The sequence below is a fragment of the Zootoca vivipara genome, chromosome 5, assembly GCF_963506605.1.
Source record: "Zootoca vivipara chromosome 5, rZooViv1.1, whole genome shotgun sequence".
In the NCBI taxonomy this organism is placed as follows: Eukaryota; Metazoa; Chordata; class Lepidosauria; order Squamata; family Lacertidae; genus Zootoca; species Zootoca vivipara.
In genome coordinates, this window is record NC_083280.1 from 64,384,618 (window position 1) to 64,399,474 (window position 14,857).

Below are 14,857 nucleotides of genomic sequence, written 5' to 3' on the forward strand. Positions count from 1 at the left end.
AAATCCTCTGCATGGCACAGATGCTGCATGTGGATGAATGTTTACTTTATGTGATTGCTGTAACTTTCCCACACAGGAGCTCAAGCTGTAACCTGATCTCCTGTCATGTGATGTTCTTTGTTTTTTTTCTACTTTCACTTTCTTCTGAACTGGAGAGTGATGGCTGAACACACACTCTCTGAATAAACGTAGATTAGCACCTACGATTGTTTGCTGTCTTCTTTACCGAAGCCAGTGGCAGTAGTAAGAATATTGGTGATTTACACCCCAATATTCCAACATGTGTGTGTGTGTGTGTGTGTGTGTGTGTGTGTGTGTGTGTGTAAAGAAACTGCACATGTAACCAAGGCTTTATTTGGATTTTTCAGTACAGCCACAGTTCTTGCAGCCAACAGGGCAAGCCACTCCTCTGCTTTCAAAGCAGCTTGTCTTGCTGACAATTTAAAAGACCCATCACGCAAAAGCAGTGATACTTTTTATTTTTATTATTAACTACATTGCATAGCATTTGATAATCTCAAATCCTGTGGTTACAAGAGGTGTGTAGCTTTTTTATACAAATTGTTCTAGTTAGGATTTTTAAAGGAATCCTGCTTTTTTATCCATTTTTGCATATATAAGTAACATAAGTAGATGTGAGTTTCATTTTTCAAAAAACTGCAACAGTGTAAATGTACTGTGAAGGAAAGCTTTTTCGCATGCAGCAGTCTGATTTGAATTAATAAACTTCAGTATATGATTTGCTTGCTTTTTTCTCAAATAGGTCAAGAAAAGTTTTAAAAATGTGGCAATTCATGGACCAGTCTGATATTGAAACAATGAGAAGTTTGAAAGATGCAATGGCGCAACACGAATCATCATCTGAATATAGAAAAGTTGTCAACAGAGCTCTGAATATCCCAGGCTGTAAAGTCGTTCCTTTCTGTGGTGTATTTTTAAAAGAACTCTGTGAAGTTTTGGATGGGACTGCAAGCCTCATCAGACTTTGTCCTCAGTATAACTCTCAGGATGAAACACTGGAGGTAAACTAATGAGAGAGAGCATTGATCACTAAAAGACCAGCAATAATCCCTGCTTTTATTAATAATTGTCCAAATATGAAAATGTATATGCATACATGCAATCCTACAGGAATGATGGGGGTGGATTTTGGATGCGTTAGGAGAAATGAACATTAATATGCTGGTGAATTTTCATAAAAACTTTTTTTTAAAATGGAAACTGATGCAGAAATATGGAGAATTTATGATTGGAAAAATGGAAGTGAAATTGGACCTTCCAACTCTACAGTTCAATGATTATATGACAGATCCTTCTGTCCCTTTTCTAAAGTAAATAGATCTGTAACGTAGAAGCCCCTAGTCTTCCAATAGCGTTCTCTTGTCTAGCAGCTGAATTGGACTATTCCGGATTAGGTGATTAGAGAATTACCGATCCCACTTTATAGTGCTGTTTGCTGCCTTTTTCCTCCACAAAGTCTGTAAATTCCCAATGCCAAATTACAATTAATTAATTAAGATTACTACTGTTAATCATAATCTTGTTATCCAACAGTGGTGTGTATGTGTTCAGTGTTGGGAATCTAGACTAAGATCCAAAACGTATTCAAGAGGCTTGTGACCTGCTTTTGTTGTTGTTGTCGTCGTCATCATTGTTACTCTTGTTCTTTGAAAAGCTGGCACCCATTTGGGATGGGGAGAGACAAAGGACAAAGCTCCCTGAGGCTCATGGAACTGAGTCTATCATGCCTTGGATCTTGTCTGAGGATTAAATTCCCAATATTGCCTCTGTTAAATATTCAGGTTTTATGCCTTCAAATTCACATATTACACAGAGATTTCATTGTTAACATTTTTACTATCACTATTATCAAGTATAGATAGCTACTCTGCAGTGAGGTGGATGTGGTGAAGCAGTTAAAGCAAAATTAATGTTTGACACCGTAAGCATGCAGGCTGATTTCGGTAATAACTGGCATGCAATATGTACCTATGAAATAACGCACAGCTTGCGGCTTAAATGAAGTACTCTAAAGACCTCAGCTTTTATCTTAAATATAAAGGTAGACACTTACTATCGTAGCGTTAATTTGAAAATGATGTGGGCCTTGGGCATGTAATTGGAACGGGCCTTTGTTTTGGTTAATTAAACTCGCTTCCAAATACGTGTGCTCATAATTAGGGCCTAAAATATATAGAGAATTATGGTATAAGATATTAAATGCAAATATAAATCCTCCCTGTCTTGTAAAACAATCTGTTGCGTATTGTGCCAGCAAATATGTGCATGGAATTGGAGGCAATAAATTCAGTCATTCCAGGGCAAAATTGTTGAGAGAGAGACAGAGACGGAGACAGAATAATTCAAAGTTCCTACTACGTGTGCCATGCAAACAGTGCTTTGGTCACATAGAGCCAGCATGTGTCTTAAAACATGGTAGTAATTAAGGTTGCAATCCTATATCCATTTTCCTGAGAGCAAACCCTATGGAACTCAATGAGACTTGCTGGTGAGCAGGCATGTGTAGACTTCTACTGTATGCAAGTAGATCTAACAGGATTCCAGCTGGCAGGGCACTACAGCATGACCTGAATCACCTCCCACATACAAGATGCTGTTGTTGTTATCTTTTGGACTGAAATGCCCATCTGAAGTAATTATGCTTACTGAAACAATGCTGATGTGCATGGATTTTCTTTTAGTTTGTTGCAGAGTACAATGGGCAAGATAACTATTTACAACGGATAGGTCCAGACGGCTTACATAATACAGAAAAAGAATCAACGGCTAACTACATCTTTCAAACCATTCGGAGTTGTAACCGTAGCTTGGAATCTGAAGATGGAGAAGATAATTTCATCGACTATGAAAATGGAAATTCCAGAAAAAATTCTTTGAAGGACAGAAACCGCTATCAGTAAGGCTTTATGGTTTGGGGTTGGGTTTTTTTAAAAAAAAACAAAAAAAAAACCCAAAACATTTCAAATTGCTAAACAAAAAACAACAACACTATTTACAGTATTCTGTATATATTCTGTTATAACACATCTACTAAAAATTCCAATAACAATATTTAGAAGGGAACAGTCTAATCAAATTGCCTATTACAGTAAATTAAAAGGCTTTTTGCATCTAACCATGCAATTTATGTACTTCTTAAATGTTACTTAAGTACTTAAATGTACTTAAGTACTAAAATGAAGCAAAATTGCTTCATAAACTATGATCTGAAGTTGATTCCCCACCCCCACCCCCAACTAATCTCATAGTTAAAAGTTGACTGGAGTTTGTTGGAGGTGAGATGACATTGTAAACTTTACACTGTGGTTGATCTTAAATGAAAGCAGAAGCTTCTGAACTCCTCCTCACAACCAGACCAGAGGAGGACAAGTGTAGCGTGTAGGCCCAAGACTATGTGTAAACCACCCTGACGTGTCAGTTTTATATGTGTTTTCCTATTTTAATGTGCTTGCTATATAAAAGTAATTACGGTAATTTTGGAAATAAGTCATTTTAATGCAGCCTTCCTCAATCTAGTGTCCTCTTAACTCCCACCATTCCTGATCACTGACCACGCTTGCTGGCAGCCATGGAAGCTGAGGTCCAAACCATCTGAAGGGCACCAAGTTGGGGAGGGCTTCTTTAAAGCAAATATCTGCTATATTGGACTGCTTCCAGTTCCAGATATTTCTCAGTTATGCATGGAATCATGTCACTCAGACGTTTAGAATCCTTCTCATTAAATTTTATCTTCCCGCATGATGTAATTACTTCCAGACAAAGCTGTTTCATCTTGTGCATGAAGCTTTTAGAAAGCTACAGATGCAACTAGGGCTTGTTCAGTGATGCCAGGAATAGCACTATGGCATCTCTGTTGATCTTAGCTCAGAACATTATATCCTGTTGGAACAGCATTCTGACCCAGTCAAAATAAAGGTTATTTATTATTGTTCGTAATCCCACTACTTTTAAGGGCAAGTTATCTGAGGCTCATAAATTATCTTGGGGAAAGCTTATCAGACGAATAAACTCTTTGAATATTCACAATAGAGTGCAGCCATTCAGCACAGGTGTTGTTTTAATTATGAAAGCTCATGTTCTCTGACCTCAGATCCCCAATTTCTCTCTGTGTTGTGAGAAAACCACTTAAAAGTCCAGAACACGGTGCACTTAAATGCAAATTATATAAGAGCAGTGGAGACTTTATTGGGCAATGCTTGAAAGATTTTATTAGATCTGTACTCGCAAGAAGAATTATAATATCTGTTTGTGGCTCTTCATGAAGGATACTTCTTAAAGGTCGGCAGCTGTGATGTATAATGAATAGCATTTTGCAGTTGGCCACACAAGAAGTCCCAGGTCCAAAATCATGCTCATCTGTAAAGTTCAGTGGGTGGTCCTGGGGAAGGTCACTGTTTCTCTGTCTAAGCTGTTTGAGAAGGTGTTATAATTTGGTTTGGATATATTGCCATCTTCCCTAAGAAGGAAATACATATTAAATTAATTTTGCTTTCTTGCCCAGTATACATTAAATCCAAGGCGTAAATTTGTTCTGGTTACATGGAGCACCGCAATTATCTTAACAGAGGCTATTGGGTATATTGATTATATATTATACTGCAGCTATATGTAGCGTAGCTCCTTTTCTGTTGCAAAACCACTTGGAGCAGAAAGTTGGAAGGGTAAAGATATCCATGCCAGATACTTCCCCCTGGATAATTCATCTCTTCCTGGCATATGGATCCATGTTTGCAGGGTAAACTTGGTTCTGCGACACTGGAGAGAATAAAAATTGTTAGGGACAGGAGCAGCTGACAGGAGAAGGATTAAGTATACTCAAGAACTTGCTCCTAAATCAGGCATAGGCAAACTCAGGCCTCCAGATGTTTTGAGACTACAACTCCCATCATCCCTAGCTAACATGACCAATGGTCAGGGATGATGGAAATTGCTTTGCAATATCATTGCAAAACACCATCCCAAGGAGGTAGGAGCTGCAATGTAATGAGTACTTTGGCCCTTAGACTTCACAATGCTGGTCGGAGGGGAAAGAATCACAGTTGTTCAATTATGTATCATGACTTTTCTTAACAGTCCGATCCTAAGACTTCCTGAACCACTAAGACAACACATCCAGTAAATGCCTTTTTCCGCACGTAGCACCAGCATCATGTTCTAAATTTTCTTATTTCCTTAATATGTGCATGAAGTCATCTTTGCTTCCTGACAAAATAGTTTCTAATAGCATTATTATCATCTGGCATTATTTCATTCTCGGTGGTTGAGCAACATCTGATGCTGAGCAAGCCTTTCACTTCACCTTTTGACAACTGAAAAGTATTTAGAAAGCCTCATTATACCATTATTTTAATGATTCATATCTTTTCATTTCTTTTCTTCAATCTTTAACGTCTTTACATTTATTTATTTTTTTAAAAAAAATCAGATCCTAAACTTTAAACCTTTCCTCTATAATATAATAACTGAATGAGTATAAATCTTCCATTTGTTAGTAGAACAGAAAAGCAGGGCTAATACGCAACTGAATACCAAAGGAAGATTGTTGCATTTGTGACTTGCTTGTGACCTTTCCAAAGATATCTGACTGACCAATATCAGAAGCAGACTGCTGAAGCAGATGGAGTTTTTAGTTTGATCTGTCAAATCTCCACCTTAAAAAAAACAACCAACCATTGAGAGTGCTGGTTTGCTTGATTATTTGACAAGTGAGGATTAGAAATAAAGAGGTGGCTTTTTGCCTCCTCCTTTAGGAGATCACTTGGGTAAAGGAAGGCTAGTCCTAAAGAATCCTTAGAAAGTTTTTGAAAGGGTTTTTTTTTTTTGCTTATTACAATTGCCACTATTGTGTTTTTGGTTGTGTTCTGTGCTCCCATACAGGCCATACTTGTTTTGTGCAGGGGTTATGTTCCAGTCCCCCATGTCAGCGGAGCATGTGTAAGCCCACTCTGCCCTATTCCACCCATGTTCCTGTTCTACCCTGCCCATTCTGCCCCGTTGCAACTCTTTTTGTGCCATTGTTATGACGTTTTGGGGCTACTTTGAGGTTTGGTGTCATTGTGTGTGTGTGTGTGTGTGTGCAATCACACGTCATTTAGATGCGCCTAAATCGATCGCTGGGACGCAGGTGGCGCTGTGGGTTAAACCACTGAGCCTAGGGCTTGCCGATCAGAAGGTTGGCAGTTCGAATCCCCGCGACGGGATGAGCTCCCATTGCTCAGTCCCAGCTCCTGCCAACGTAGCAGTTTGAAAGCACGCCAAAAGTGCAAGTAGATAAATAGGTACTGCTCCTGCGGGAAGGTAAACGGCGTTTCCATGTGCTGCTCTGGTTCGCCAGAAGCGGCTTAGTCATGCTGGCCACATGACCTGGAAGCTGTACATCGGCTCCCTTGGCCAGTAAAGCGAGATGAGCACCGCAACCCAGAGTCGTCTGCGACTGGACCTAATGGTCAGGGGTCCCTTTACCTTTTTAAATTGGTCGTTACCTGTACTATATCTTGCAGTAATGTAAATATTGCTGTTTTAAAGTAAACATAAGCTTTTATTTATCTCAAGTTATGTGATTCATATATAATGATTATACTGTACCCATCAGGGCCCAAAGGAAACACAGGGGTACTTTTTTATGGATAATCTCACACGTATTTACTCGAGTCTAATGCACCATTGAATCTAATGCACACCTCAATTTTCAGAACCTTGAAACCAAAGGAAGTGTTTGCCCGTGAATGTAAATGTGCCATCAAATCTATCTTCATCTTAATTTTCACAATGTAATTTGGCCAAAAAAGATGAGCATTATATTCAAGAAAATATGGTACTTAACACAAGTAACTTAAGAGTTTGCTTAGCTATGGGGTTGTGAGAACTAGTCTGTAAGGAGCATTCAGTGACAGCTGCCTTCTGCGTTGTGAGCAGTGGGTGCCATGGGGTGGGGTGGGGAGAGACACCACTCATATATCTTGGCCTTTGTAATAAGTTTCTAAAGAATATACTGACAATTGATTGTGCCAAGGAACTATTATCTGTAAACTGCCTATAGTTCATTCTTTAGTGATAGTAATACCCTTTTATGGTAAATGAAACTTCTCTAATATGACAGTGGGGAGTTTTAGTGACATAATGTTTTCCATGTCATGTTTTTTTCTCAGGCTAAATTTCACATTCTTTCACTTTTGATCAGAGCTTTTCATCAAGCAACTTGATTTATACGATAGCATTTTTTGGGGGGTAGCTTTAACACTTGGAAGAATTTATGCTGTTTCATTCCAAAGAATCTTGCAGTATTTTTTGTACTTGCAGTTGAAAGGGGACTAGACCTCTGTGAAGCCACTCTTTTTCCTTGACAGACTTGCATCCAGGCATATAGAGAGAGTGTGCTGATAATTATTGTGTGTGTGGATGTACACAGTGAGTGATATCAACAGAAGAATAGGACTCCATTCTTTGTTCTTATTTTATTGCTGAAAAACCATATTACAGATTGGCATATTGCTACACAGTAATTTTGGTTTAGGAATGTACTGAACAATTTGTAATGTGCATGCAGTTATTGTCTAGTTTAGGAGCTGGGAACAGATAGTTGTCAAACCTTTTCAGTCTGCCCATTCTGGAAGCTGTCGCAGGGGCTACCCCTCTCCTCTTGCTTTTGCATACCCACCTCTTGTGCTTTCATTTTTGATCCTTTCCCCACCCTTCATGGGCCAACTTTGACGGGAGGGGAAGACCACCATCATGACGTCAGGTGATAACTTCAAAGAGTCTGGCTCCGAGAGCTCACTTTCGAGGGGATTGCTTTTTGCACCAGTCAGCTGATTGGTGTAATAATAATAATAATAATAATAATAATAATAATAATAATAATTTATTTATACCTCACCCATCTGGCTGGGTTTCCCCAGCCACTCTGGGCGGCTTCCAACCGAATATTAAAACCAATACAGCATCAAACATTAAAAACTTCCCTAAACAGGACTGCCTTCAGTTGTCTTTTAAAAGTAAAATAGTTGCTTATTGCCTTGACTTCTGCTGGGAGGGCATTCCACAGGGCCACTACCGAGAAGGCCCTCTGTCTGGTTCCCTGTAACCTCACTTCTCGCAATGAGGGAACCACCAGAAGGCCCTCGGCGCTGGATCTCAGTGTCCGGGCTGAACGATGGGTGTGGAGACGCTCCTTCAGGTATAGGACCGAGGTCGTTTAGGGTGTAGAGAACCCTCTCCTCTAAGATCCCTTTGCAAGCATTTTGAATACAAACCACCCACAAAAAAAGAATTCACAGGGCTGGCTCTCTGTACCCATCAGCTGATAGGCAGGGAAAGCCATCCCCTCTGAAATCCTTTTGTCCAAACCACTTGAAAACTCAGATCACAGGGTTGGTTTCCTGCATTAATCAGCAGGAAGAGCCATCCTCTCTGGAGCATGTTTGTAAATGCCAGCAGAGTTCAAAGAGCTGGCTTTCCGTGCTGATCAGTTGATGGGTGCAGAGAGCTGGCCGTTTAAAGTCTGCTTGCCAGTGACCATTTACAAACAGTCCCACCAGGAACTCCCTAATGCAGCTGATCCCAGTGGAGCTCCCCATTAACACTTAGGCACCGTTTCTAAAAACTTGGGTCTCCAGCTGCTGTTGGACTACCATTCCCATCATCCCTGACCAGTGGTACTGCTGGTTAGGGATGATGGGAGTTGTAGTCCAACAACAGCTGGAGATCAAAGTTTGAGGAAATACTGATAGAGGAGGCCCTACTTGCAAAGGAACAATGTATAGAACAATAACCTGGGACATCAGGTGTGGGGAAATAGGTTGTAGTTGGACAGAAATGGCATCAGGGGCCAAATTATGACTCCTGCTGTGTCTAATTAGGCTCACAGGGTGGGAGTTTTCTAGCCCTATTTTGGAAACTTAGAGGGAGACCAGTAGGGCATAAGCAGGGAAGAGGAAGGAAGACCTCCATAGCCTTGGGCACGAATGTGTTATTGGAGCAGTTTTGCCTCCATGGATTTAATATTCATTTGCCTGGAATAAGGGTAACTTATGCCATCTAGTTGAACAATACCGTCCACCTGTGTGGCATGTTTACTCCAGTCCTTCCTCCTCCTGACAGAACAAAGTCATTGTTGAGATTCAGGTTAGGAATGGTTTACCTTCATTCGCATATGTGAAGGAATGCAGTTGTGTGCTCACAGAGATTCCATGATGAAATAGCTTGTTCTGTGATCACGTATGCTAAAGAAAGACTTGTTGTATCTTTGCTTCTATTCAGGTTTCTAACAGGAGATCTGTCAGATTCTGAAAGCGACATATTTGAGCAATTCAAAGAATGGACTACCCAGGCAGCTGAGGAGCAGCAGCAAGCTTTTAGTCATGGAATAGAACTTATCCCCTGGTATGTGCTGTCAATCAGAGCAGACATCCACCAGTTCATGCTGCAAGGCGCAACAGTCATACATTATGACCAAGAGACACACATCTCAGCACGGTGCTTCCTTCAGCTTCAGCCTGACAGTAGTACGTTGACGTGGGTGAAACCCACCACTGCTTGCGCTGCAAATTCTAAAGTGAAGCTGAGCATGCTGGGTAGCACAGCTGACCTTGGGAAGTTTCAGTTTCTCGGCAATACTGGATTAAATGGACTTGTGGAGGGTTGCTTAGACTTGTTCTCCACAAAGGCTGTGTATATGGGGCATTCTGGCATCGATATGCATGCTGTGTGTGTTCAGAACAAACTTTGCAACATGTCCCTTAAAGAAAATGGTGTGACACTATTATACGGTCTTCAAACGACTGAAAATAAGTTGTTGCACTTCGTTGCTCCAAAATATACTGCTAAAATGCTCTTTGATGGATTGCTGGAATTAATGAATGCTATCAGAAAGATGAAGAGATTTCCTGATCAGAGATTGCAGTGGCTGCGGAAACAATATGTCAGCCTCTACCAGGTAAACTGTTGATTTTCCTTGTTCCCTAGCAGGCAGAACACATGCCATAATTCGCCCACTGAACCCCTAGAGCAGGGGTCAGCAAACTTTTTCAGCAGGGGGCCAGTCCACTGTACCTCAGATCTTGTGGGGAGCCGGACTATATTTTGGGAAAAAATATGAATGAATTCCTATGCCCCACAAATAACCCAGAGATGCATTTTAAATAAAAGGACACATTCTACTCATGTAAAAACACCAGGTAGCCCCACAAATAACCCAGAGATGCATTTTAAATAAAAGGAACACATTCTACTCATATAAAAACATGTTGATTCCCGGACCATCCGTGGGCCGGATTTAGAAGGCGATTGGGCCGCATCCGGCCCCCAGGCCTTAGTTTGGGGACCCTTCCCTAGAGCAATCTCTTTTCCATTCTCATCACTACTCACTCCATAATTCTATTAGCTGCTCATGTTAGTCCCTGTGCAGTTTTAACTGCTCTGTGCAGTTAAAAAAACACCACACACCATTATATTTCTTTTAAAATCCCGTATCTTGTGCATTTTAATAAAGCTGAGGACTTTTATTAGGAGGACGGTCGATATGAAGGCCCAACGTTGGCTCAGGCCGTTGAATTGTTTGGAGGGAGGCGCTGGAGTACAAGAAATACAAGCCCAGGAAGCCTGACAAAAAACGTAGAGAAGCCAAGTGTGCAGAGAAACAACACACTAGGAATCAGCACAGCTAAGAAAAAGAAGAAAGTGCTCATGAGGGTAGGACGCTTGTTATTTAATGTTGTTGGAGGCATGATTGAAGGTTTATTGTACAGGGCTTGTTGGGGGGGGGGAGTCAGGAGAACCTCCAGAACAGAAAGTGGGGTGGGGGATTGTCCCTCTATTTCAGGTTCTTTGCATATAATTTACTTCCAAACAGTGGGTTTTTTTGTTGCATAATAATACAGAGGTTTGCCTATGTTTAAACTGAAATAGAATATTATGGGTGGTATCTTTTTTACATCTGAGTAGAGACTTTTTATTATGGAAAGCAAAGAGAAGGGAAGTATCTTACATCTGAAGCATGTGTAGTATTTTTGCCTATCCAGAAAATATAACTCAATGAGAAAAGCACTTGTAGGAAAGGCAAAATCAAGGTCACCTGCCAATGAACATTCTGTACTGGAGTTGCAAAAAAAGAAGAAGGTTGAAACAGGAGGCAGTGGAAAAATTTTAAGTTCAAAAGCGTTTTCTTAATAGATTGTAACACTTTGAGGACATACAGAGGAAGTTCCTTCGGGGAGCTCTGGCGCACCCAAACTCCATGCTAAGCAGGATCAGCCCCACCAGCATGGAGCTCTTTGGCACACCAAGCAAGATTGGTCTCCCTTTGCATCAGCCAATGGGCAGCTGGGTCCCACTTAGTGTTGGGTTCAGGGGGCTGGAGCGCTCTTGTGCTCCCAAACTCGGCACTAAGTAGGATTGTTCTCCCTTTACATTGGCTGTTGGTGAAGAGAGCGTGCTCATGCTTAGTACTGGGCTCCTGCTTTGCATAGGGCTTCCAAGACTCTCAACAACCAGCTGGTCAGCCATATGGTCAAACCCCATACTCACCTGTATGCTGTCACGTGTAGGGAGGGTGAGTGTGGCTTGTCCCAAATGGCCCACTGGCTGGAGGTTCCCCACCCTTGAATGCCTCCAGTGGAGGACAGAGGAACATAGAAGCCCAGGAGAAGGCTTGGTTCATTCATATAGAACTAAGCCATGGTTTATTTAGCATTACATCTAAACATGGATAATATGTAGAAAATTCGGTTTCTAAGTTTTTGCAAGACTCTTAATCAAGGCTTGAACCTGTGGGCAAAGAGTAAGATTTAGTGAAATTCCTTATCAAATTGATAACCTATTCAGCTGGTTTATGACAATGGGACAGGGCAAGCCAGCCAGCTGAAGGGCTTCATAAAATGGTCCGTTCCTGTATCCATTCAGGGGCATTGCCTGTGGGTTGGCTTGTTTGTGTTTTAAAACGGTCAGTAGCAAACATGGAGCCCTTCATTTTGGATCAGGACTATGGCATTTTTGCAGGGAGGGGAGGCTTTTAAAAAGCCATTTTTTTCCATTTCTCCCCTTTCTTAGGGAGAAGCCCACCCAAACTACACTTTGCCCTGTAAGGGTGAGGAAGAATATACAGGTATCAAATTGGTACATGTCTGTTTTGCTCTGAGAGGCAAACAGCAGCTTTGAGGATTAATTTCCATGGCAAAGTGCACAGAGGAAAGGCTTAATCTCCCCATCCCACAAGTATTGCATCTCCAGTCTAGATCATTGCCCTTCCCTCCTTCAAGTTACATTTAAAAACCCCATGGGCTCTCATCCATGGATCTCTGGATGGTTTCATCCATGGATGAAACACCTTGTTTAGACCTCAAATGAATACCTAATGATAATTTTCATTGATGTGCTGCCTGTATCCCTTTTGTCTCAGCAAACTGATGATAGCTTTCTTGAATAAATGTTCATCATACAGCTTTGTAACTTACAAAATGGATGTTGGTTTTAAATATGCACTGTTTCTAAAGATGTTCATTACGAAGGTCACTGTTTTAAGGGTGAAAGTGGAGATGGCACTGATGATGAAATGGCAACCCGAAAAGCAAGACCTTTTAAGGAAAATCGGAGTAGAAGTGGTTCAGACCCTCAGGATATTGATGAGCAGGAAGAAGCAGGTAAGTGCTTTCGTTTGTTTGTGTTCCTTTTGCAAAGGACCTCAAATAATCCTTTGGGGATCTGCAAGCAGTGAGTTATCCCTTATTTGTTGTTTGATTGTGGCTTCTCAAGCTGCTTCCAGTGTTTAGGAACAGCTTTGGGGGCAATGTAGGAGACTACAGTATTTTGGGAGGGGGGGTCGAAGCATTGATGTGTGTGTATAGCTTTCTTTCTAGGAAGACTATAATTTTGCTTTTTTGAAAAAAGAAAAGAAAAGAAAACTCAGTCTAGAGTCCTGCTGGCTGCTGGCCAGCAACATCACTACCCTCTGTACCCAGTCCTGGGTGAAAGCGTAGGAGTTGCAAAAAATAAATTAAAAAATCATTTGCCTTCTTCTTCAGTATTTCATATCTGACGAATGACTTTGTGCAACATGAAAACTTGGCCACGTTATCATAAACTGGTGATAACTGTAGTAAAATATATTCATTTAGCTATATTTTATTTCTTGAGAGTTTCATTTTTGCTGCTCTAAGAGGGCTCTTATTAATTATTATTTTTAAAAAAGGGGTATTATTGACATGTAAATGCTGTGATACAAATTTCCTTTCCTCCTTAGAACCAACTCTTCTGGTTACTTTTCCTGCTACCAACACTCTGCCTTCCAGAAGAACACAATCCCTGATTAGCTCAGTACCACCTAATGTAACACCCGGGGTCTCGTCACCTGTCAGGCCGATGTCTTCTCCTGTGATGTCATCATCAATAAAAGGTCAACCCAGGTAAGAGAAAGCATCACTGAACATGTGGGGTTTTTTTGTGTGCTGAAATTCTAAAACCTATACCGAGATATCTCCTTAGTCCATGTTGAGGGTTGGCTGCGAAGTTGAGATTGAGGTGCCTGAAACCCACAGATTCATCTGGAATGCCTTTATAGTTTTTCCCATTAGCAGTCGATAAGTGACTTACTTTTAGCTGGCAAACCAATGGACTTCTTTTTTAGTTGTGTGTGTGTGTAGACACAGTGTTAGTTTCCATTACATACCTTTATTTCTTTAGCACGTGGAGCAGCAGCAGCTGGCATGGAAGAGGAAAAGGGGGGCTGAAGGGCTTCCAAACCTGTATGGTTTCCGATAGCAACATGAGTTTTGTTGAGTTTGTAGAGCTCTTCAAGTCTTTCAGGTGAGATCTCTTTTATTGATTCTTACCTGAGAGGTTTTTTTTAAATACCCCCTGTCACAGTGGCCGGAGTGGACTACTTCAGAGTAACGACGCTACGCAGCTCTGCATTTTATTCTTTTATTGGTGCTGCGTATTTACAGTGCTCAAGTCATTGCTATTTACACGGAGCGATGTTGTCAGTCGGTTTCAGAACCTCCTAATGGCTTTTGGCGCGTCTTTCTCCAACACAAAAGCTTTGGCAGACCCATCCTCTTGCCCCTCCTCTTCCTGCGTAATTCTGGAGTTGGAGGGATGGGTCTTCCCCCCTTGCTTGCCCCTTCCTGTCCCACCTGGGACCCTGGCTCCTCTACCTTGCCTGAGCCTCGGACACGACTTCCTGCTTCCCCACTGGAATCGGAACTCTCCCTGCTTTCCCCTTTGCTCGGGGACGGGCTTGAACTCAGGAGGGGAGGGACTTCGCGATATCCCCTGTCCCTCACATCCACCCCCCTCCCAAGCTCTCCTTCACCCCTCCCCAGGCCCCCCCCATGTGTCGGTGACGACTGGAAGCCTAAGAACTCAGTGCTCTCCGAGCCCGTTGGTGTGAATACCTCCCCCCAGTCCTGCGAGCCCCCCCCTTCCGCCTGGGCGGACGGGAATCCCAAAAAGTCCGTGGCGTCAGAGCTGGTGGGGGTAAAAACGTTCTGCCAATCTGCTCCTTCCTCTGACTGGGTGGATCTCGGTGACACCCATACCTCATCCTCTGGTTCCTCAAACTCCGCTTCCCAGCGCCATGGTGAGCTGCTCTCCCGTGCCTCCTCCTCCTCCCCCTCCCTTTCCATGTGCCAGGGCTTGGGTCTGTGGGGAAAGAGGGCGTGAAATTCTTCCACCAAGAATTCCTCCTGTATCTGAGTGGCTGGGACCCATTCATTCTGGGACGGTGGAGCATCCTCCCATGCCATGAGGTACTCCAGTCCCCCCACCCCCCACCTTGAATCCAGGATGGCCGTGGCCTCATTGAGTTGCTCCCTGCCTTCCCTCTCCCCCCCTCCCTCGGGGG

The 14,857-nt window shown here is 42.1% G+C and overlaps 1 protein-coding gene across 9 annotated transcripts in view; it reads left to right on the plus strand.

Annotated features, from left to right (window-relative positions):
- Positions 1-14,857, plus strand: part of PLCE1 (phospholipase C epsilon 1) — a 150,778-nt gene that overhangs the window by 101,519 nt on the left and 34,402 nt on the right. For all 9 annotated transcript variants that reach the window (XM_060274861.1, XM_035137904.2, XM_035137907.2 and 6 more), the window contains 7 exons: positions 764-1,022; positions 2,703-2,917; positions 9,280-9,955; positions 10,528-10,710; positions 12,539-12,656; positions 13,256-13,418; positions 13,696-13,818. In XM_060274861.1, the coding sequence (XP_060130844.1) occupies positions 764-1,022; positions 2,703-2,917; positions 9,280-9,955; positions 10,528-10,710; positions 12,539-12,656; positions 13,256-13,418; positions 13,696-13,818 (1,737 nt within the window). The remainder of the gene's footprint in view (positions 1-763; positions 1,023-2,702; positions 2,918-9,279; positions 9,956-10,527; positions 10,711-12,538; positions 12,657-13,255; positions 13,419-13,695; positions 13,819-14,857) is intronic.